The following is a 24,680-nucleotide window of genomic DNA, read 5'->3' on the forward strand; positions in this document are numbered from 1 at the left end:
CTCACTTGAAGTCTGGCTGTCAAGACTGAAGCCTGTCAGCGATTTAGAAATGGTCTTCTCACTGCCCAGTCGCACCAGGTTAATGTCTCCACAGTTCCCTAAAGGCACCAAAACAGCAACATCAGACACCAAACCAAAAAATAAAAAGATTACACACACTTTTCAATTATTATTGAAACTGTATCAAACCACCACCATTTTAAATCACAATAATATGATGGTAAAAATCTTATATTGTACTAGCCTGCACAACTTAAATTTATTGTTTTCATGAATATATATTTTTCCTTTAAGGCATTTTTAATTTAATAATACACGCTTTCCTAACCTACCAGCCACCAGCTCACGGCCACTAACGTTGTCTGCCACTTACCCCCACTCAAAAACATGATTAATCAGTGATCCGGATCTTTTCCATTCGATAACAATCCTTTGAAAATTATGTGATCAACCCCGATTTCCGATCACGTGACTGGGGACATTCCTAATACTTATTCAGGGCATCTAATTATTTTTACAACTTACTACAAATCTAAAGTTATGTCAATGACTAGCCCTAAATTTCACAACAGAAGAATGAGTCACAGAATAAAAAAGGTATGTGTATAGTAATTAAATGCAGATGAATGTTGGCACAGTACCCTGTGGAGAGTTGATGTCTCTGCACTTTTCTTTGAAGGCAAGGATAACTTTCTTCATCAAGTTGTCAATAGCAGCATTGGAAGGGGCGCAGAGTAAGACTCGCATTCTGTGAGACTTGCTGTGACGATTCACAGCAATGTTGTCATTGTGCTAGTCATTTGGAAAAAAAAAATAAAAAATACAATATAAAAAAAAAATGCAATATAAAAAACTGAATATAAAAATAAAATAACACTGGAACTGAAAATCATCATGACCACCTACTACATACCCCCGTACTTTACTTACTTCGGAGAAAAGTCTCTGCAGAAGGCCAACAATGGTCTTGCTCTTGCCAGTTCCTGGAGGGCCATGAATTAACAAAATTTTTGGAGCACTATACTGTCTTCTCTTCACCATGGCTACACCACAGCTGATCGCCTTTGCTTGGTCTGTATTATACTCCTACAACACACACACAGAATTGTATACACTTAATCAAAAGACCACAATTTTCCCATGTTTTTCCTTTACACCTAAACCTGAATAATAAAAAAAAACCTCTGCAACAGCCTTTCTTCCAATATTAAATACAGGTTATTGTGCATTGTGCAATAGTTATTACAGTGGTAGAAGGTAATGTAAGGTGCTGAGAAAAGTGCTTTACATTTTAGAGAAGGTTTCGCTTAAAAACTGTATACGCACCTGTAGGTAAATAAACTGACCACCAAATGGCATGTGATTAGGGCTGCCACGATTAGTCGACTAGTCACGATTATGTCGACTATTAAAATAGTCGGCGACTAATTTAATAGTCGATTAGTCGTTTTTTATTTTTCTTTGTTTTTCTCTCCAAACCGCTGCGACTGCCTTTCTGTCCTGGACGCACATGCGCAGTAGTGGAAACCGGGGTAGGTAGTGGACGACATCTCAGGACATTATACAGACAGGCTCTGGTTTCATGGCTACCCCGCTACAGAACTCAAAAGTGTGGGATCACCAAGAAAATAAAAGTGAAACGCGTGCAATGCAATATCTGCAATGAAGAACTTGCCTTCCTCGGCAGCACAACCGCGATGCACGAGCACCTGAAAAGGAGGCATGTTGTGGCTGATTAAATGACGAAGAAGCTAAATTGCTATTTAGCTGCTAAAATTAGCGTAAACAGAGCGTTAACTTAGTACTTAACTTACTCATCTTGATAGCTTTAAAACAGAGGTCACTAATAGGCGGACCGCGATCCGGATCCGGACCCAGACGTTGTCACAAATGCCGTCCCAAACCGATAAACTACAGAGAAGGATTTCATTCTGACAGTGGCTTCTGTTTTCAGTGCTTTTCGGTGCAGTAAACTCACAGATCAGTCATGTGTGGTGTAAAATCACCAAACGCTCTCCTCTGCCAATCAGATCTGTGCAGACCGCTGCCCTGTGTACGGTAATGTACACAATATCTGGACAGAGAGGCATTTTTTATTAATATACTTTTTTTTCATAATAGTTCAAACAACCTCACGGTTGAGATGTTTCATAAATGCCAGTGCCTTATCCTTATTTTACACAGTTGTTTACACTTTATGCTAAACAGTAAAATAATTGTCTGTTACAACAAGCTGCATATTTCATTAAAGGTTTAATGAACTATGATTTTAATTGTTTTTATTTTTAGTTAGCATATAGCTGAAATCTAATGTTGGTTGTATAATAGCATAATAGCAGCTGCATTCTATTGTGATAAACTGTGTTTTATATTCAATTAACGTATGATCCGATTAGTCGACTAATCATAAAAAATAATCGGTGATTAGTCGACTATAAAAATAATCGTTTGTGGCAGCCCTACATGTGATAGAAACAAGTATCATGTGCCATGCCCAATGGAAGCTAAATAATGCTGCAATGACATGTGGAATACACATGTAATGTTTTCTGCATTGACTGTGGATGTCATTTTAAGTCGTTTTTCTGCTTGTAAGAACAATTTTAGCCAGTCATTAACACACACTGCATTGTCCACTGTGGGAAATAATGTTTTTATGATATATTCCCCATACACACATGACACGGTCACAAGGAATGTTAAATGCCCACAGAACATCAGAAATAGAATGGCCCATCCTTTTGGCACCCACTAGGAGGCCTCACTGCGATAGTCAACTCCGATAATTCATTTTACCTTGCCATGAGGATGCTGGCCAGTGTTCAATCTCACAGAATTATTAAAGAGTTCGTTATTAAGGGTTGTGTGTTCAAAACCTGGGTTCTACAAACTGCCATTGCTGGGCCCCTGAGCAAGGCCCTTAATCCTCATTGAAAGGCCCTTTAAATCCTACCTGAAAGGCCCTTAAACCTGGCAAATCACTGTAGTGAATCTCATAGACTATGTTTGATTGTGAATAAAAAAATCCCTATCCCAACTTTGAGTACTTTTAATGAAACAATAAAATGTCTGTGTCAACATCAGACATTTTCCATTGTTCACTGTGACTAAAATATGGGTCTGAGATTTGCAAACAACTTACTCTGTTTTTTTTTTATGTATATTTATTACATTCTGCACAGCATCCCAACTTTTTGGGGTTGTAAAACCCCTCCCCAAAGCCATACTCACAGGCATGTCAAGATCCGGCAGGCTCTCCTGGCAGGGAGTGAAGACTGAGACATGTGGCTTAAGGAGGATGTATGGCCGAGCCATTATGCCACTCTTTAGGTGACATAGCGCTCGAAACTCCCGCATAGTGGTGATCAAAGAACCAATCACCTCACAGCGCACATGCTGAGTATTGACCGAGGACACATTCCCCCGCGTCTGAATGGTCAGATTTAATGTTGAGTGTTGACCTGAAGATAAATATAGATATTGCACAAACACAAAAAATGTACTTTCTTCAGTCCTTTCTTTAGTTAACAGTTAACGACTTTAATGTTAGTGAAAAAAAAAGTGAGTGTAACTAAGTCTTGCAAAAATAGTTGCAAACCATACTTCAGCAAAGTTCTGAAGTATGAACCTAAACACCATTCCACTGGAACTGAAATGCTATTGTACAGTATAGAAGGCTGTTTACTATGCATATTGTAACAAAACTCTTTAAAATTTAAGCTTAAAAGGAGCCTAGAATATGAAACTGCAGTTTTACAGTACATTAAAGTAAGAGCATCTAGCAGAAGCAAAATAAACTGGAACACAGGCCAATTGCAATTGCTTACATTCAAGCCCCCAAAATATAACCCTGCATAATAAAACACAGTTTTTAAATTACTCTGATACTTCATAATGCATACACAATATAAGAACATACCTGCACCATTGTTGATTACACTTGAACGCGACACACAACCAAAACTAGCATGGCGTTCATTTACATCTGGGTCACCACTGGCATATGCGCTTTTGTTCTTTGGCAGCCAGAGCAACACAAGATCATCTTCTTTAGGATAGTACTGCCTCATCTCCTGCTCAGAGCCCAGGCTTGCTTTAAGGTGGAAGAAAAAAAAAACTTGATGTGTACTGTTAAATGCTACAAATTACCAGAAACTAACAACTGAAGAGTTTTAGGAATTTTTGCTTCCGTCTCCATAATATTGAATGCATTCTGTGAAATATATACACTTGCTCTCAGCATTTTTTCGTTTGTTTTTTTTTCTCTGCATGTCAACCTAGTGCTTTAAATTTGAACAAATTTTTCCAAAATACAGCAGCCTTTAAGATGTTGGCCGAACATGGCCTAAAACAGGGGTTCCCCACCTTTGTTGTTTATTTTTCATTTGTATGTGAATACAGTTTAAAAATCAGGCCACAATAGCTTTTTATACAGTTATAATTAGCAGTAAAAACATAGGCATACATCATAGATCATTTTCTTAAAAGCAGTGGGAATTGGGGTCTGGCTCATAAAAACTCTATATGTGAAGCCTAGTGCTCAGTACTCACTGCTGTAACGAAACTTCTTGGTTTCGTTTGGGTTTAAGCTGCCTATGGCTCCCTCTTAATACCTCTGCGGCCCACAGGTTGAAAAATACTGGCCTAAAAAAGATAGGCGCCCTCATCAATAACTAACTAAGGCAGTGGTTCCCAACCTATGGGTCGCGACCCAACCTATGGGTCGCCAAAGATTCACGGAGGGTCGCGAAGACCTCTTGATTTTGAGGGGTTTAATTTTAATACCATATATAGCCCATGTTGAATAAATGACAAAGCATTTAATTATAAAATTATTAATTAATTAAATATATGCATAGAAGCAACAAAATTTAAGTGCTACATTAAACATTTATTCTGTTTTTGAACGAAGACTAATAGTTGTATAAGACTACGCTGCCGGTTTCGTCTATGGCAGAAGCATTTCTGCTTTCTGACTCCGGTCAGCAGGCAGTATGGCTTTCTATACGCGATGTCTTCAGGATTTAAAAAAATAACAATAAAATAATAATACATATTCAGCACATCATTCAAGCTTCCACCGCAGCACCCAGGAGTAATCCAGAGAAGAGCTTCAAGATCGAATCTGTGAATCTTCGCGCTGAATAACGCCGCGCACTGCAGCATTTCAGGCCGCTGGAGCTCCATACAATGTTATTATTATTATGTATTATTATTATAGTTATTATTATTCATTCCTCATGTAAAAAAAATAATAAAAACATTGTATGAAACTCTGCTGGTGGTGGGAAATGCTGCAGCATGTGGATGCCTATTGGTCTAATAATAAACGTTGTTTTTAATTTGTGTATTTTCTAATTCTCTCTTTTAAATAACATTTTTTAAAGTCTATTTTCTAATTCCCCCTTTCAAATAATATTTTTCGTTTTAAGTCTATTTTAAACCCCCCTTTCAAATGTTTTTCGTTTTAAGTGCATTTTATAATTCTCCCTTTCAAATAATATTTTTAGTTTTAAGTGCATTTTATAATTCTCCTTTTCAAATAATATTTTTAGTTTTAAGTGCATTTTATAATTCTCCTTTTCAAATAATATTTTTCGTTTTAAACGCATTTTCTAATTCTCCCTTCAAATAATATGTTTAGTTTTAAGTGCATTTTCTAATTCTCCCTTTCAAATAATATAATTCGTTTTATGTGTTTTTTATAATTCACCCTTTCAAACAATATATATTTTTTGTTTTAAGTGCATTTTATAATCCTCCCTTTCAAATAATGTTTTTAGTTTTAAGTGTATTTTAAATTTTTCCGTTTCAAATAATATATTTATATTTTTAATGGTGTTCCAGTGCCTCATACTTGTTTGCTAAAGCATCTGTCACTGGAGTAATGCAGTAATCATAATCTGGCGCTATATGCACTCCATCTCCGAGTCGGAGAAATAAAATGATAACTAAAATGAGTTTTCGCAGGAAACAGAGCGTACCACGTGACTCCCTCTCGTGCGGGCGCTGTTGCATTGTGACTTACTGAGTAGGCCTGAGGGAGGGAAAGATGGCTACGCCACAGGTAGGAGAGACAGAGGAAGAATGTGTCAAAAAGAAAAGGTCAAAGAGGGGGTACCAAGAAAAGTTTTATAGAGTATGGATTCATAGAAGCAATGGATAAAGTTCGAGCTGAATGTATATTTTGCCGTGACAAACTAGCGAACGAAAGTTTGAAGCCATGCAAGTTAAAGCGACACCAGACCACAAAACATCCGGAGACGGTGGGAAAACCGAAGGAGTTTTTTCTAAGAAAAAAAGAGCTTCTTGTTGCTAACAGGCCACAGAACATTAAAGACAGCTTGTTGAGGGCTGGCAGCGACCACAGGCAGGCAACGATTGCATCTTTTGAATGTTCTCTTCTAATTGCCAAAGACAAAAAGCCACACACCATTGGCGAGACACTGATTAAACCTGCGTGCATTAAAATGGCCGAGAGAATGTGTGGACCTCAGGTGGCTAACAAATTTAAGATTGTTCCACTGTCCAACAACACAGTGAAAGACAGAATCGACAGAATGGCAGGGAATGTCGAGAACACACTAGTCGAAAAACTGAAGACCAGTCCCTTTTCCATCCAGCTGGATGAAACCACCACTGTGGCCGAGGAAGCAATCCTCATTGTTTACGCACAATACATCGAGGGGACCAAGGTAAAACAGGACATTCTTATGTCTGTCAATCTGAAATCCACCACAAGAGGAGAGGATATTTTCAGTGCAGTTGACACGTACATCACAAGCCACAACATACCCTACAAAAATATAGTGGCATGCTGCACTGATGGAGCTGCCTCAATGATGGGGAAAAATAAGGGCTTCAATAGCCGTTTGAAAGAGAAGTCCCCGCACTGCTTGGTGTTTCACTGCATGGTACACAGGCACGCACTGGCAGGCAAACATATCTGCGAAGACCTGAACAAAACATTAAAGACTGTGGTCAAAATAGTGAACTTTATAAAAGCTCGTCCGGTCAACAGAAGAATCTTTGCACAGCTGTGTGAGGACGAGACGCACCAGACACTCCTACTTCACACCGAAGTTCGCTGGCTTTCCCGGGGGAAAGTGCTGACGCGATTCATGGAACTGAAAGACCAAATACAGGAATTCTTCGCCGTTCACAACCAGAAATTAGCAGACGAAATGAAAGACGAGTTTCTAATCAAGACTGCATATCTTGCTGATATATTCAGTCTGTACAACGAGGCAAACAAACGTATGCAGGGCGCAGACGGAACCATCATTGAGTGCAAAGAAACAGTGGATGCGTTTGTGCGCAAAGTGGAGTTCAGAAGAAATAAACTGAAAAAGGGGGACCTACAACATTTTCCTTTGTTACTACAACAATCAGGCGGGGTGTTACCTGATGCTTTGACGACACAATTCGCCTGCCACATGGATCGACTTCAAGAAGAGATGCACTCTCGCTTTTCGGATATTCATGAACTTGTCTCAAAAGACGCATGGGTGATGGACCCATTTCTCGCAAAAGAAGATGATGTGGAGCACCTCCAGGCAGAGGATGAGCTCATGGATATAAAGTCCAATTCCGTCTGCAAGCGGTTCTATGATGAGCATGGATTCAAGCAGTTTTGGTTGGCAAAAGGACCAGGTGTCGCTCCTAGGCTTGCTAATCATGCGATCACCAGATTCATCTTGCCATTCGCCACAACGTACCTGTCAGAGACGGCTTTCAGCGCTCTGGTCACCATCAAAACAAAGACACGCAACAGACTGGATGTGCACAGCGACTTTCGTTTGGCTGTTACCAAAGTCACGCCAGACATCGAATCACTGGCTAAAGAAATACAGTGGCAGAGCTCTCATTAAAAGCTAGGTTGCCTGGCTTAGGTTGTGTTTACAGTCAAATGAAAACGAGATAAAAAAAAAAAAAAAAAAAAAAACTGAAATTGGTAATATCATACGTTCCTCATTTTTTGTGTTGTTGCCTGGGTTAAGTTGTGTTTACAACAGTCAAATAACAAGGAGATAAAAAAACAGTGAAATTAATACTGTGGTAATATTACAAATTATTAGGCCTACTCAGTTTGTGTTGTTGCCTGCCGAAGTGTTTACAATAGGTAAATGAATAGGTGAAGAAGGAAAAACAGTGAAATTCATGTGATATTATTTTTATTTTATTTATTTTTATTTTATTTTATAAGTTATTCCTCATTTTCTGTGTTGTTGCTTCTTTCATATGGAAGTAGGCCTATATTACTTTTGAAGAGACATGTGTTTTACAAATAGCCTATTTTCTTAAGTTTATGTAAAAGCCTAATTTCAAAGTTTTTCTTATTGGTCTGTATTGTTTGAGCAGGCAATGTTATAATGAAGTTCATTTTAGGGTGAATTATTGAAATATATTAAAGTAATAAATGTAAAAGACGTAAGTGTATATATTTTTTTTATTTGGAGGGGGGGGGGGTTGTTGGGGCTTGATATGTTGGGTCACCAAAGCTTACAATGGTAAAAATATGGGTCCCTGAAGAAAAAGGTTGGGAACCACTGAACTAGGGTATTAAGAGAAGTCCTTTTCTCTTTCATTTTGTTTCTGAACTAGAGCTTAGATTTTCTGCCCGAACACGACCTGACCCGAGGCCCAACCCGAAGTCGGGTCGGTTCGGGCCGAGATTTCCCACCACATTCCTCCGCGTTTGACCTGCAGCACTGTGTTTAGCTGTTCTTAAAAATCATTTTAATTAATAATAGTTCTATGCTACTGTGTTACAGTATAATTTAACATAATTCTGATCATATTTCGCTCATTCAAACAGCTCGAAAACAGCCAGTTTATGGGGCGGGGCGGGCTCGGGCTCATAATGACAGTTTATGGTTCGGGTTGGGTCGGGCTCGGGCAGAACGTGCACGGGCTCGGGCGGGGTCGGGTCGGATTTTTTGGGCCCGATCTAACCTCTATTCTGAACTAAAAGGGTGTCCTGCAACTTTTGACTCGATATTTAAGGTTGTTTGCCAATGTACTAGTTCACCTGTAGCATGTAAGAATAATCTGTAAAATGTGAAGTCATGACAGTCACCAAATGCAACATTTCTTATAAACTGATTGTACCTGTGAAACTAGCGGTGTGATTGGTGGACTCCAATCCCTGAACTTTAAGGGAAATTTCAACTCTCCCACTCCTCTGCCATTCACTGACCATCTGCAGGACAACAGAACACTAAAATTAAAACAAAACACATCACAGAACTTTCTATACATTTCATAGGATAGTAAAATATGAGGTCAGGGTTAGGGCTGGGCGATATATCAAGTATTTGGGGGAAAAAAAAAAAAAAAAAAAGAAAGAAAGAAAAAGATATTTTCATATGAGATAGAATACTTTATTCTGCTGCTCATCTAATCATAACCATCTCCAAATAACTGATCTAACTTCTATTTCATACATTCTGAACTATTTAGAACCATATAAAATTTCCACAGTGTTTATTTTAAGTAGCTCAACTAGCCTTTACAGTGGAGTCTTTGCAGTGCATGTAAATATCAACAATGATGCTCCTCAGCCAATCAAAACTGAGAAGATTTTAGTGTGGCATGCACAAAGGACAGCTCATTCAGATGGTGTTATAAAATCTCAACGTGCTCAGTAGTGCTGACCGTCATGGCCTAAAATGGATATTACGGTATTTAGGATTCTGTTTGTTTCACGGTATATCACAGTATTTCTTTTTTTGTTGTTGCATTACTGGGCCTTAATATAGGTTTGTGAGTTATAATTTATATACTCATAACAATACAGTAAAACACTAAGTCTTTAAATTAAGGCTTTGATTACAATTGGGTTTACTTTTTTCCCCACAAAGTTACACAATATATGAAGAAATCAGACTTTATTAGCAGAAATAAAGAGCTGAAGAATAGATAAGACACTATACCAAAACTGGTAAACCACAGTAATATAAAATAAACTGGTAGATCACAGTCACTGTGTACTGTCTTGTCATTTCTTCGGCAAGATTAGAATACAATACTTTGCTCTCCTTTTCTTACAATAGCCATTCAAAACCAGGAGAGAGGAGCATCCATATCTATTATAAATGTCTGTTTAATTAAGTCAGAGGACATTACGTATGTAGTAAAATGCACAAATAAACAAAACAGTAATGGGAAAAAAGGGGACAAACAATTTAAGTTTGGAGCAGCTGACAAGCTTTAGGAGAGTTGGGGGAAAAAAAGGACTCCCTTGTAGCATTTATTTTATTAACTTCTACTTTTTGTTTTTTGCATGACTGGGCTTTAATATAGGTTTGAGATACTGTACTGTTAGGAGTACATTTAATATAAAACACTTAGGCTTTAAATTAAGGTTTTGATTAGCATAGGGTTCACTTTGTCCCACAAAATGACACAATATATAAAGAAATCAAACTAAGTAGAAAAACAGCTGAATAATGTTAATAGACCTAAGAAAGAGATACGCCATACTATAAATGGACCTAAAATACTAAATGTTTAAGTATTAAATATATTATAATATATTGTTATTGAAGCCACTAGAGGCATTAAAGTATTAAAAATCAGCCACAATTCCCTTATTTCTCAAGTTAACAAATACATTCAGTATTAAGATATTTAAAAGAGCTACTGTTACTTTCTATTACTGGGATAAAACACTTAAACAGTAGAAATGACAGCAGGAGCTGTACTCATTTCTCTGCAGGCAGGAAAGCACTAGTCAAGCTTTTGATCCTACACGCCTGCGAGTGCTTCTTCGGCAGTGCTGTTCCGCACGGCGCTCCACAGCGCCTCCAGCGGTGTGGCGGTATGAGAGAAATGCATACCGGTTCTATTCCCCTCTGGTATACCGTATGAACTGGTATAGCGCCCAGCACTAACGCTCAGCCATCAGCTCTTTCACATGGGTACGAGACATGACCGTCTCAGCCCAGATTTACAGAAAAAGAAAATCAATCTTAAAATGAACATTTACTTAGTGTGCTTTTGGAAAAAAAAAAAAAAAGTCCAAAAGTAAATATTTTAAATGTCTCCCTTGTTCACTACTACTTGAAGTGGAAACAGCATTTATTTGAAGAATCATCATAATCATCATCATTCATTAATCATTAATTAGTGTAATTTTAACTGCTTTTCAGTTGTTGAAAACAAAATGCTGCTAGAGCTACTAGGCTACTCTAACATACAGGATATGGCACTGAATGTTAAAAGTGCCGGTGTAAAATTTGGAACATGTAGTTTTGTCTCAGAAGTGTATTTGTTATTATCTTATATGATATATTTATACTGCCCAGCCCTAGTCAGAGTACAAAATGTGAAAGAAAATCGTACCTCCTCAAACAAATTGGCGAGAAGAAGTGGGTACATGGTGCTGAAATATTCCTCGTGGGTAGAAAATGTCGTTGGCACTTCCTTCAGTGGCCAGGGACACAAATCATCCGGCAGCCCATTACCTCTGTAGTTTTCGAACATGCGGAACTCCCACTTCAAAATGGCTTGGGTCAGAAGAGACTGGTCAAACCACTGAGGTTGATTTCTAGTTACTGCTGACTTTACGACAGGGTCCTCTGGTCTGGAATAGGTCTTGTAGGAAGGTGGATGGGAAGCAATGTTATTTTGAACTGCTGACTTGAGTCCCTGGACTGGAGGAGGACGACGAAGGCACGGAAGAGGCTTTTTAAAATCAGACTGCAGTACTGCTTTTGGTGAGGGCTGTGGTATGGCTTTTGGCAGTGCTGATGATTGTGGTACAGCCTTCTGTGGTTTACACGGTTGCGGTACGGTTTTTGATGGAGGTGGTATAACTGGTGGTGGACGCACAACCTTAGTCTTTGTCGTTTTTTCCATTTCCCCAACCAAAGAATCAATGCGTGAACTGGGCGCGTAGATTTTAGTTGTGGACGGTTTCGCTTTTTTCTGCGAAACAGGAGACATGCCAGGCTTTAGGAATAACCCACTCTCATCTACAGGTTTCTGAATTAAAGCAGCAGGAGGTGCATCTTGGACAATGAAAGCAGGCTGAGGTTTAGTCTGCACATCAGGACCTCCGTCAGAAGCATGGGGCTGGCTGTCCATATCAATGTCCATGTCTACAGGGTCTCTCTGTGTGAGAGGGAACTCCCAGTTAGCCTCAGTTTCCTCAGTTTGAGTGCATAACTCCATGTCAATGGACTCATTCTGTGTTAGTGGCCATAAATCTTCATCATAATCTTTATCATCAACACAATAGCCTACCCATTTTGTGTCAGTATTGGATGCTGTGGAGTCTTCGTTTCTGTCAGCAACCTGATTGGGACTGGGTCCTTTACTTTCAGCGTCAAACAATATAGGTTTTATTTTATGGGATTCACTTACGTTTTTTCTGTCTCTGTCATTTTGGTGGTTCTTTCGGGCAGGATCAGGCTGAGAACAGGGAAGAAACTTTTGATAATCATCCTCCTCCTCATCATAGTCATCCTCCGCCTCACCTTCTCCTGGTTCAAGCACGTTTTCAACTGTACGTTTTGACTTAGGAAGGTTCTTAGGCACATGGTTCCTGATTGGTTTGGACAGTGTTGCATTCGCTGGTGTTGATTTCTTAAGCATCCCTTTGCTCTGTCTAAAGTACTGCATATCTTGAGATGCAAGCAACTTCTTTCCACCTTTCCCTGCCAGCTTCAGTTGGGGTTGGGGTTTGCTCTTACGACAGACCCTTTTTGACTTCTGAGGTTGCTCGACATGCACACTCTGACCGTGAGTGCGAAGCTCACCCAAAGTGTCCAAAGTGCGTTGCGAGAGATCAAATGCTTTTCTCTCCTTCTTTTTAAGCCCCATACGCTCGGCTACTGATTCCGGCTCAACAGCTTTGCGGATCTTCTTTGGTGGGACTATGGCAGGGGATGGAAACAGACGTGAATCACGGGAAACAAAAGATGATCTCTCCGATACCATGCTGGCTGAGGGAGTGACCGAAGAAACAGGACATTCAGTAGATGCGGTGCTGAGAGAGCTGCGCCGCTTTTTGACTTTTCGATCTAGTGGTTCGATAAGAAGAGATTTTTTGTTTGAACATTGCTGGCCCCTCTTATCACCCAGGTCAAGTTTCTTAGTGGGACTTCGTAAAGGCACAGATTTGGGTTTTGTGAAATTGTCCCACTTCGCAGCAGAACTCTTTGGCTTTGGTGGCACAATTGTGCTTGAAGTAGGCGCATCCTGTAGCTGCTGCTTACTGACCTGCTCTTCAACTTCCTGACAGGCTTTCTCAATTTCCTCATCTGTGACCGGCTGTGTGTTGTTAACCCAGCTTGAAGTAGGTTCAACAGTGGCAGGACTTGTAGATATTTTGAGTGAACAGTCACGTTTAGGCTTTTTATTATTGACTGGATGGTCAACGTATGGGTCAGTCCAGGCTGAAGCGATGTTTTCTTGGGTTTCAAACTCAAATACCTGGGATTCACTAAAATCATTATCATATTCCCGACCTGGACTCTCATTCAAGTCATGATCTGAAGAAGGTTCATATGCTACTCTGTTGACTGGACTTTCTGAAGAGGAATCACTTGCCAATATTTGGTCAGTAGTAGCAACTTCATCGTCTGAAATGACTATTAAATCAGACACTTCTTTTGCATGACTTGAAACCTGCATGGATGTTTTAATGCCACTTTTTGAATCTTCAGTTTCACTAGATGATATTTCATGAGTTTGTTTTAAGCGTCTCCTTCGGACATTAAGGGGCTCGTCGTCATAATCATAGTCCTGTTTCTTTTTAGAAGGCCTTTCTGCTTTAGCAAAGTTTGAGATTGTAGACTGTGAGGTTGTATCACTGCTGCTTGAAGGAGTTATCTTTACAGTCTCTTTTAAATGCCCATGTTCATTTTGGTTTTGTTCAATCGGATCAAGCCTACTCTTGGTAAAAGCTTGTATCTTCGAACTGTCATTCAACTTGCATTTGATTTCGTTTATTTTGTTGAAGTCAGGCTTTAAATGATTTAACTCTAGAGTAGGCTGTAATTTTGAAACTGGTACTGGGCTGCAAGGTTCCTTCTTTGGCTTAATATCTTCAAGGTTGTCACAGAAATAATCTCTGTATTCCTCACACAGTGGTTCTTCTTTCATGAAATTAACTGCACTACATGGACCTGTAGCTGCATTTTTGAATCGAGGTTCCTGCAGAGGGTCAGTAAACGTGGCACTAGGATACATGACATTTTCTGGTGGATCCGCTGGGGATGTGGGTGGAGCTGATGGAACATTAGGAGTTGTGGCTGTTCTAGCCACGACTGCATTCAGGAGCATGGTTATGCAATTCTGTAGATTTTTAGAGTCTGAGGGTTGAAGATCCCACACTTTGTTTCCTCGCAAGTGTCTATTAAGGAGGTCCAGAAACCTTGCCAAGTCTGTGACTGTGACATTAACAATCCGCTCCCCTTCCTTCAAGAGTGAGCGAATCAGCCTCATGCTGGCTTGACTAACTGCACAAACTCCATTTGCCAATATTTGGTTTCTTTTACCAAAAGCAGATGAAGCAAAAGTGACCCTATAAGAACCACTCCTCCTATTTGGGACTGCGTTGATGCAAGTTTCAAGCATAGAACACTGCACGATCACCTTCACCCAAGTGGGGGCACAGTAGTGAAGGGTTCTCATGCAGCCTTTGCCCAAAAGCAGCTCAATTATATCAATGAGGATTATAATGAAGAACTCAGTCACCTTATCCCAGGTTTGTGTCTCTCCAGAAAGAACATCCTTGTTTACCTCAGTGTATAGGTACTGCATTACCTCATCAATGAAGCTATTGCCAAGATCACCTAGCTCCATCACAGAGCGGACATAAGGGATGAACCAAAGAAACGTGCTGCCATACACACGAATGCCTTGTCCCATCTCTGACTGCAAGCCATCAACCAGAGAACCCATGTCCTCAATAATCTCATTGATGTTCTTCTCATTGCGATTGGATGACCAGCCTGACGCCTAAAGAAAAAAAATAAAATAAAAAAAGTTCAGTCATTAAATCAAGTAAATGAAAGGTTATTCAAGCAAGTGTACAAGAAAACACCAATTAACCAAATTGAGTAATCAGTAAGGTAAATTTGTTTAAAATATTTTTTTAGGACTGTCAACGTTATAGCTTTAACACACGCTATTAATTTGGAATCAGTAATGCATTATTTTCTTAAAGCAAAGTAATTACGGCACCAAGCATGCAATGTGCCGCCAAAGGTCCCTCCAGACGGCCAACAATGTGCTGCTGGTTCTCTATCCAATTATTTATGTATTCTTTATTCCAGCCCCTCATGCCGTCTTAATCTCCCGTCAAACATACAAATATATACTAGTATTTTAATTGACACCACTAATAAATATAATTGCATTTTACATTTGTTACATTTATTTCACTATTTCCATTTAAATGTCCACTATAAAAACTTGCATCTTAAGAACAAGTGCAATTAATCACAGATTATTGTTGTGATTAAACTGATTACATTTTATAATTGATTGACACCACTAGTTTTATTATGATTGGTTGTACTATAGTCCAACACTTACCATTCTGAGCATTATTCTATAACAGTAATGTCTTACTCTGTTTGCTTGGTCTGTGGGGTAATGATCATACACCATCTGACTGCATGTCACCATGTTGTCATCATCGTCATAGTCATCACTGTCAGGCTCCTCCTTCACTCTTGTCCTGATGAGAATTAGCACATTTCAGCTTTTTATACCTTTTAAACCATCCACCCAATAATACTGAATACTTGCAGTACAGATCTTAGTCATTTTACAATTGAGGAGGAAAGTAGATAGCAATACATTTAAAAAATGTTTTAAACGCGTCAGCAATGGATTTACTACCTAGAGAAGTTTACTAGAGTGTAATTTCAGTTCACTAGTGACCCCATACCCTTTGGTTTTTTGTCGGATGTTTTGAACTTCAGCTACATAGCTGGCTGCTTGAGTGATTATTCCAAAAGCACCTGGCAGGTCAATCTCACACCAGATCTTTGAGCCCAGTCGGTCGAGAATGACCATGAAACACTGCAAAGCTGGCCAAAATGGATCTGAGGCCATGTTCTTCCCTGGAGAGAGAGGGGAGATAAAACATATATATCTTGAAAAAGATTGTGTGAAAGAAAGAAACTGATGCAACTGCATAATTCTGAAAGAGGAATTAGCAACTCTTAATTCACCCAAACCACCAGCAAATTAAAATAGTTTAGTTTTTCTTGGTTTACTACCAAGTCGGTAATCCGTGCTTTACTGCACCCTCCCAGCACCAGTTCCATCATGTGACGATGGGAATACTAGTCAATGAATTGGAAAATACTTTCTGCCAACTGATTATATAAAACAGACACACAAGTACAAGTATTTCACCTTTTCTTTCTTCTTTCATGGTATTCATGATGCACTGGGGAATGTTGCACTGTTTATTTGGGCCCATGAACAATGACTCCATCGCCTGGGAGTCCAGCTGCATCAGTAACATACAGATACCTAGAACAGGTGTGAAAGTATCAGACTCACTTCAATTAATTATTAAACTGGTAGAGCCTAACAGAAAGAAAAGATATGCAATCTTATACAAACCTAACCAGTAGTTCTTTTCATTTTCTGTGTCATAGAGATGCAGGGGTAAATGATGCGGCAGACTGCCAGAATAGAATGTGTTCACGTCTTTATCTTTTAGAGTGATTCCCAGCTCAAGTACCATGAACATGCAGAAGAAAGCCTCCTGAAGGCTGTAAAAGCTGTCTCTGTCCACACTGCCTTTAGACTTGGCAGTGGCTATTGCCCAGCGACGAACCTAAGAGAGAGAACAAGGACAACATAAAACAGAAGTAATTGTGCTTGCAATAAGTTAACCAGTTATAAGGAGAAAGGTGGTAAAGGAAAATGGGTCATAAGAAGCCAGGACTAACAAACGCAAGTGTTAAATGTTATTTTACATTTTTTGTTGCTTTTTTAGGGAAATGTTTTTCATGACAGGGTCCATTATGCTGAACTCCACCACACAGTCATGTACAAAAGAACAAAAAAGATCCAAAGAATGTACCGTTTCATTTGGGTGCACCATGAGTAGATAAATTCCTTGATATTTCTCAAAAGCATGTAGAGGGCTGTTCAACTCTTCCATTTTACACAAAACATTCACCACCATTTCACCTGAAAAATAAAGACAAAGACAAAAACCTTGGATTGCTTAGCATTTAACCCAAATTTACTTTAATATGTTCCATGTGCTGCTGCCATAAAATACAGGAATGGATGTGAAACAACATACAATTAATAAACAATTTTATTTAATTTTATTTAATTACAGACTAAGAATCAAAGTCCAGATAAAATGTCCTAACATTTTCTGTTTTGGGGTTGTAGAATGTAGAATCAGGTACAGATGATTAAAACATGATTAGAGAAGATTTTGAAGGTCTTATTTGAACGCCAGAGACATTTAAGTGTAAGGCACACAAGTCAGTGTGGAGACATTTAGAGAAAGTGTTACGGATCTAGATGCATCTAGACAGTACATGTCACTTACACACCCATTGGGGGGTCGGGTGCACAAGCCTGCTACCACTGGCAAGACACAAAAGATTCAGGAGAAGTTGATACAGAAAGGTTATGCTGCACAAATGCTGATTTTGTACCCACTTGAGGAACCTTTTCTCTATTTTTGCTTTAGTGGCTTTTTATTTGGATTTGCTTTATGTATAAAATCAAACTGAACATCTTTGTATTTGGGCTTTTCACCCAAATGATTGGTGGTTAAAGGTAGGGATAAATGTACAGGGGCAGGCTCCAGATTGGGGCATTCTCCCATTGTTTAAACATACAGCATAAAGGCAGATTTTTATTTCTGGGGTTTTGAGTCACTATTACAAAAAGTTCTGCCACATAAACTCAGGGTATCTTGAGTTTGTGAAAAGAGAGGGCAGCAAAACTTTAGCTTTAGTTTACATTGCAGTTAACCTTAGACATATAAGGAATTTGTTTTGTTCATGGTACTGTTGCATACATGTGAGGAGGGCATGACTTGGCAGGGTCCTAAGTGTGTTCAACACCCATTGTCTGCCTATTGTTGCCTTGTAAACTCCAGAAAAATCCAGAATCAAGAGCACCCAGAGTTTTTTTTTTCTGTGGGTGTGTGTATATGTTTGTGTGTGTGTGTGTTTTGACGAATTTAAAGTCATCTGAGGCCCTTAGAGTACATCAAATATGGCCTGAGTGCAGTCTCATTTGGAGATGTACCAGTGAAAGGGCACTTTTCTAAAAGGTACTTCTGGACTACAGAGGCCCTTTGCTAAAACTTTGCCAAAAGACTTTGCTCATGTGGCATGATGTGGATACAGGAACAGCAATGCTGATATTTATTTAAAAAAAAAAAACACATCCCGATTGAGTCAATTCTATGAAATGGTTACAGGTTAATGCATAGAATCTTTTTTTAAACCCTCAGGCTTGCCCTAATTACTGTTCTTAACAAATCAACATTTAAGCGCTAAACAAAAACATAGTTGACTTACAGAGGCCCTGGTGGCACAGCAGATAAGGATATTTCAGCACTTCCATAAATGGGGATCGGAGCCGGTCGTGAATTTCATCCAGAGAAATCCCAGAGATGGGCTGCTCCTTGCCATTTTCAACCAAGTACAGGTCATCTTCTTCCATCTCGCTATCAAACATCTCGCGGAACACCTCAAGCAGACGAGTCGTCTCAATCTCCCAGAGCCGCTGAAACAGAAAGGGTTAATGGAGTAAATTAACAACACATTAATGAAGGGGGGGGGGGGGTCTTAAGAAGTGTTTTGAACATTGTATAGAAAATATAAAAAACACACACAGTACATGTTAATAAATTATGTCCAAGACTTTAATTTTAAGCTTGACAGAGTTGTATCTATACAGACACAATCTACCTACCAAGTTTCATGTCTCTACAAGTTATGGTTTAGGCTGTAAATATGCTTTTGAATAAGGACATCAACAAGAACAAAAACAATAGGGTTCTACGCACCTTCGGTGCTTGAACTCTAATAAAACAAACAAATAGAGACAGCTGGAGGAGCAATTTGAAAACTAACTCATTTTTATAGTATAAACTTGTGTTATTGAGGAGCACAGCACCATAGAAGCAGAAAAATTCTACTTAAGGTAAAACTGCAAAGACTAGAAAATATTATTTAAAATAGATGGTGGTGCCGAGTGGTCCAGCAGTCTAAAACGCTGCCACTATGAGCAGGAGGTCGCAGGTTCGAAACCCCGCTCATGCAGCTTTGCCATCAAGCTGCTGGCGCCCAGAGGGAGCAAAATTGGCCCTGCTCCCTCCGGGTGGGTAGATGGCGCTCTCTCCCCACATCACTACCAGGGTGATATCTGCAGCACAGGGCGTCTGTGAGTGGATGTACCGGAACTGAGCCACTGCGCTTTCCTCCAAGTGCGCTGGCTACTCTGCAATGCTGCAGCAGCTTGAAAAGAAGCGGTGGCTGACTTCCCATGTATCGGAGAAAGCATGTCTGCAACCGCCAGCAGTTCAAAACCTTTACCAATTGAAAACCTTTGGTGCACCATAAACAAACAAAAATCCTACAAAGAAGACCAAAGACTTTTGAGCTGCTATAATCTCCCAAATCTCCACCAATTATCCATCTCATTTCTAATACAATTACAGGCTGTTGTCAAAACAGGAGGGCATGTTACATAGTCCTGTGCCAACCTTTTTTTTTTTTTTTTAATTGTTTTTCATGAAGTTGTAAAATGTCTCATTTTCTATTGTGAACACAGATAGGGGCTGTGAGATTGTAAAACAATTACATTGTACAAGGAATCCAAATTTTTTTTGTAAGTGTGTTTTTATTTTTTTTACGCGTGAGGTGCATATTCTCACGTGTGACAGTATTTAAGGTCTGTGTGCAAATACTTGTGTGGTGTGTTTATACCTCGTGCAATGCAGGTACTCTTTCTCTCAACTCATGGTACTTCTCCACACAATCTGAGCAGTAAATGAGGTCATCGTTGGCACCTTGCCTTTCGGTTGGTGTCATCCCGCCATTGCTGTAGCTCTGCAGAGTCGCAGCGACATCAGCATCACTTTCCGCCAATGCCCTACACCACAGACACGTCGCCATAACCACCTGCAAGTAAAAAACACAAACACACTCTTCTATGACTTCCTGTAGCATTTCTCAAATTGTAACACACCTAAAGCAGACACACTTGGGGCCGACAGTTTAGCAGAGGCATCCATCAGACTACCCGTATAAAGACCTGTCAGTTCAGCCACTGACCTAGTCTCTGTAAAAAGCAAAATCCACCAGAGATCCTATGTAATACACAAAGAGGTGGGTAGTCCAGGTCCAGAAAGTAAAATTCCATCCTGCGATTGGCTGAGCCGCAGCAGAACCATCCACGCAGTTAGAACAAAACACCAAGAACTGCCAAGAACAGTTTTAAACATACACCTACTTCTTAATTGTACTTCGCTGGTGGTGTTCAATAGATAAATTCTAACAATTTGTTTCTTAGCTCTGAATTACTGGGCAAAGCAAAGAACACCGATGTGATATTTTCACAAATAACACAGGAACAATCTGCCATGCTACTCCTATCGCTGCTCGCGCCTATCTGAGATGTTTCTAGGGCTGGCCCGAATAGCGTTTTTTGAGCTCCGGATATTCGGCACTGATTCGAAGCGAATATTCGAATATTCGTTTTTAAAAAGAGGTAAAAAAATAAAAATAAAAAAAAGCAAATCACGGCCCCTTTAATCCACTGAAAAATGTTCAATTTGCTCTGACCGACGAGACATTCACCCCGGACTTTTTGGTGTTTTCACCCCATATTTTTTCTGTGTTTTCATCCCGGAATTTCTGCTGCCCCACACCGGCTTATCCGCTGCGTAAGCAGGCTAGGAGGCTGCTGCACGGTTTCTCCGCTGCGCAAGCCAGCCCAGTAAATTGCTGTTTGTGTTTTCACACTTAGGCTATTTGCTTAAAAAAACAAACAAAAAAAACGTTTGTTCAGGAAGTATTTTATATTCTTAAACATTGTTAATTATATTAGAGGACAGTCATTGTAAACTGTACTTGGTCTATTTCGGTTTAAGGATTGTGCAGGGCATATTACTGATTTTGTATTTTTGCACTTGGGCTATAAGCTCAATATTAAATATTTCGTTTGTTTAGAAATTATTTTATATTTTTAAACCATGTTAAATTATATTAGAGTAGAGGAAAGTCATTGTTAATGACGTTATTGTACTTGGTCTATTTCGGTTTAAGGATTGTGCAGGGCATAGCCGTATTACTGATTTTGTATTTTTGCACTTGGGCTATAAGCTCAATATTAAATATTTCGTTTGCTTAGAAATTATTTTATATTTTTAAACCATTTTAAATTATATTAGATAAGAGGAAATTCGTTCAGACATCATTTTTGTAGGCCAGGCTTTTGTAACCGATTTAGCCCCTACTGTTGCCACATTACCCCTTACGTTTTATTATATAAATCAGTTTCGAAGAGCCTGCATTTTTTTTTTATCATGTATAATAGAGGTCTGCGCGAGACTGATTTTTAAACCCACTCTTCCACGCTCCCACGTTTCTGTCTCGTTACCGCTCCGCAAAAAAATTGCTTCTTTTAATCCCGCGCCCGCCCGCCCCATACACATTTCTGCCGCTCCCGCCCCACGTTCCTAATATAAATTAAATAAACTACATTTAATGCTTCAAATTTACTTATATATTTATTAAAACAGCAGCGCTGAATAGTGTGGTCCCGTTCCTTACCCCAGTCCAAACACCATCGGTGTGTGCGTGTGTGTGTCGGTCCATCCTGTGCGTTGAGAGTTTTCTTTAGGTTTTTTTTTTTTTTTACAATTATTACAGTTTTCTTATTAATTTGCTCCCGCATCGTCTGGATTAAACTCCCGCTCCAGCCAATAACAGTTCAGTTCTGTCCCGCGCGCAAGATATTCTGACGGGACCCGCGAGAACAGAAGTGGTTAGAGTGAGGTGGAACTCTGGAAAGGAGAAAAAAAACGAATATCCGAATACCAAAATTAAAAACCGAATACCTACTCAACGAACGAATATCCGAATACCCGAATATTCGGGTCCAGCCCTAGATGTTTCGGCTTTAGTGCTGCCTATGGGCGGTCGCAAGAAAAGGTGGGCGAGGCCATGAATACTAAGTCACAGGTTGACGCAGACACAGGGGCGGGGTCCATTAAATAACAAAGATCCCTTCATGCAGAGTTGTACAATGTTTCTCCATTAAAGGTTATTAAGAGTTCACTAACTCAATAAAGTTAATGGGAGTTCACTCATGCGGTCATTAGTCAATACAGAAAGAATTCTTTGTTAGAAAGGAAGTCCACTTTACCATCCACAACACCCAAAGGAGCTGTAAGAGGAGTGAATTGTCAGTAAAGAGAGCAATGTGAAGACAGAATACATGGATATGACCGTTTAGCCAAAAGATACATACAAAAGATACATACAAATCCAGGTAAGTGCATGTCTAAAGCAGTAGTTAATATTTATGTGTTATGTCAGCACTTTCTAAAGTTTTTGCACATGCAAAAATTAGAGTCATGCAATATGGTAAATATACTAAATCAGTTACCACAAACATGCTATTGTGGCCTTATAGCTTTTTAGCCACAACACTGATTTAGCCATACAATGTGAATAAGCTGACCACACATGAACCAAACCAAAAGATCCAACCAATCACATATCAGTATTTTTTATTAATTAATAAAAAAAAGGTAAATATTAAATATTACATACAGGGCTCTAGACAAATTTTTGCACTGGTTGTTCAGAAGACTCGTAGCGTAGTGGGGTAACTGCAATGGCTAACGGCTGTAAACAGATTAATTGATTAGTGCTCGTTAGAACGGGGAGAATATGTTGTTTGTAGGCCCCCTTAATTCACCACAAAATTTCTCATGGTCTCCCAGCCCAAAAAAAAAAAAAAAAAAAAAGATTTCCCACCCTTTCCTCGGGCCTGGAGGGCCTTTGCACTTTTTTTACGCACATAGGCTTTTGTAATGCTGCAGTTCAATATTTCGAATTTATACACTGCTCAAAAAAATAAAGGGAACACTCAAATAACACATCCTAGATCTGAATGAATGAAATATTCTCATTGAATACTTTGTTCTGTACAAAGTTGAATGTGCTGACAACAAAATCACACAAAAATCATCAATGGAAATCAAATTTATTAACCAATGGAGGCCTGGATTTGGAGCCACACACAAAATTAAAGTGAAAAAACACACTACAGGCTGATCCAACTTTAATGTAATGTCCTTAAAACAAGTCAAAATGAGGCTCAGTATTGTGTGTGGCCTCCACGTGCCTGTATGACCTCCCTACAACGCCTGGGCATGCTCCTGATGAGGTGGCGGATGGTCTCCTGAGGGATCTCCTCCCAGACCTGGACTAAAGCATCCGCCAACTCCTGGACAGTCTGTGGTGCAACGTGACGTTGGTGGATGGAGCGAGACATGATGTCCCAGATGTGCTCAATCGGATTCAGGTCTGGGGAACGGGCGGGCCAGTCCATAGCTTCAATGCCTTCATCTTGCAGGAACTGCTGACACACTCCAGCCACATGAGGTCTAGCATTGTCCTGCATTAGGAGGAACCCAGGGCCAACCGCACCAGCATATGGTCTCACAAGGGGTCTGAGGATCTCATCTCGGTACCTAATGGCAGTCAGGCTACCTCTGGTGAGCACATGGAGGGCTGTGCGGCCCTCCAAAGAAATGCCACCCCACACCATTACTGACCCACTGCCAAACCGGTCATGCTGAAGGATGTTGCAGGCAGCAGACCGCTCTCCACGGCGTCTCCAGACTCGGTCACGTCTGTCATGTGCTCAGTGTGAACCTGCTTTCATCTGTGAAGAGCACAAGGCGCCAGTGGCGAATTTGCCAATCCTGGTGTTCTCTGGCAAATGCCAAGCGTCCTGCACGGTGTTGGGCTGTGAGCACAACCCCCATCTGTGGACGTCGGGCCCTCATACCATCCTCATGGAGTCGGTTTCTAACCGTTTGTGCAGACACATGCACATTTGTGGCCTGCTGGAGGTCATTTTGCAGGGCTCTGGCAGTGCTCCTCCTGTTCCTTCTTGCACAAAGGCGGAGGTAGCGGTCCTGCTGCTGGGTTGTTGCCCTCCTACGGCCTCCTCCACGTCTCCTGGTGTACTGGCCTGTCCCCTGGTAGCGCCTCCAGCCTCTGGACACTACGCTGACAGACACAGCAAACCTTCTTGCCACAGCTCGCATTGATGTGCCATCCTGGATGAGCTGCACTACCTGAGCCACTTGTGTGGGTTGTAGAGTCCGTCTCATGCTACCACGAGTGTGAAAGCACCACCAACATTCAAAACTGACCAAAACATCAGCCAGACAGCATAGGTTCTGAGAAGTGGTCTGTGGTCCCCACCTGCAGAACCACTCCTTTATTGAGTGTCTTGCTAATTGCCAATAATTTCCACCTGTTGTCTATTCCATTTGCACAACAGCAGGTGAAATTGATTGTCAATCAGTGTTGCTTCCTAAGTGGACAGTTTAATTTCACAGAAGTTTGATTTACTTGGAGTTATATTGTGTTATTTGAGTGTTCCCTTTATTTTTTTGAGCAGTGTATTTTGTAATTCAT

The 24,680-nt window shown here is 40.0% G+C and overlaps 1 protein-coding gene across 5 annotated transcripts in view; it reads right to left on the reverse strand.

Annotated features, from left to right (window-relative positions):
• The window catches only part of setx (senataxin), a 42,154-nt gene that overhangs the window by 10,395 nt on the left and 7,079 nt on the right, over positions 1–24,680 (reverse strand). For all 5 annotated transcript variants that reach the window (XM_007256557.4, XM_049466590.1, XM_049466589.1 and 2 more), the window contains exons 2-15: positions 19,944–20,138; positions 18,531–18,738; positions 17,060–17,169; positions 16,594–16,810; positions 16,381–16,500; positions 15,908–16,082; positions 15,586–15,694; positions 11,347–14,970; positions 9,112–9,202; positions 3,920–4,093; positions 3,232–3,461; positions 931–1,086; positions 642–792; positions 6–98 (exon numbers count right to left, since the gene is read on the reverse strand). In XM_007256557.4, the coding sequence (XP_007256619.3) occupies positions 6–98; positions 642–792; positions 931–1,086; positions 3,232–3,461; positions 3,920–4,093; positions 9,112–9,202; positions 11,347–14,970; positions 15,586–15,694; positions 15,908–16,082; positions 16,381–16,500; positions 16,594–16,810; positions 17,060–17,169; positions 18,531–18,738; positions 19,944–20,132 (5,647 nt within the window). In that variant the 5' untranslated portion in view covers positions 20,133–20,138. The remainder of the gene's footprint in view (positions 1–5; positions 99–641; positions 793–930; positions 1,087–3,231; positions 3,462–3,919; positions 4,094–9,111; positions 9,203–11,346; positions 14,971–15,585; positions 15,695–15,907; positions 16,083–16,380; positions 16,501–16,593; positions 16,811–17,059; positions 17,170–18,530; positions 18,739–19,943; positions 20,139–24,680) is intronic.

The sequence above is a fragment of the Astyanax mexicanus genome, chromosome 17, assembly GCF_023375975.1.
Source record: "Astyanax mexicanus isolate ESR-SI-001 chromosome 17, AstMex3_surface, whole genome shotgun sequence".
Taxonomy (NCBI): domain Eukaryota; kingdom Metazoa; phylum Chordata; class Actinopteri; order Characiformes; family Acestrorhamphidae; genus Astyanax; species Astyanax mexicanus.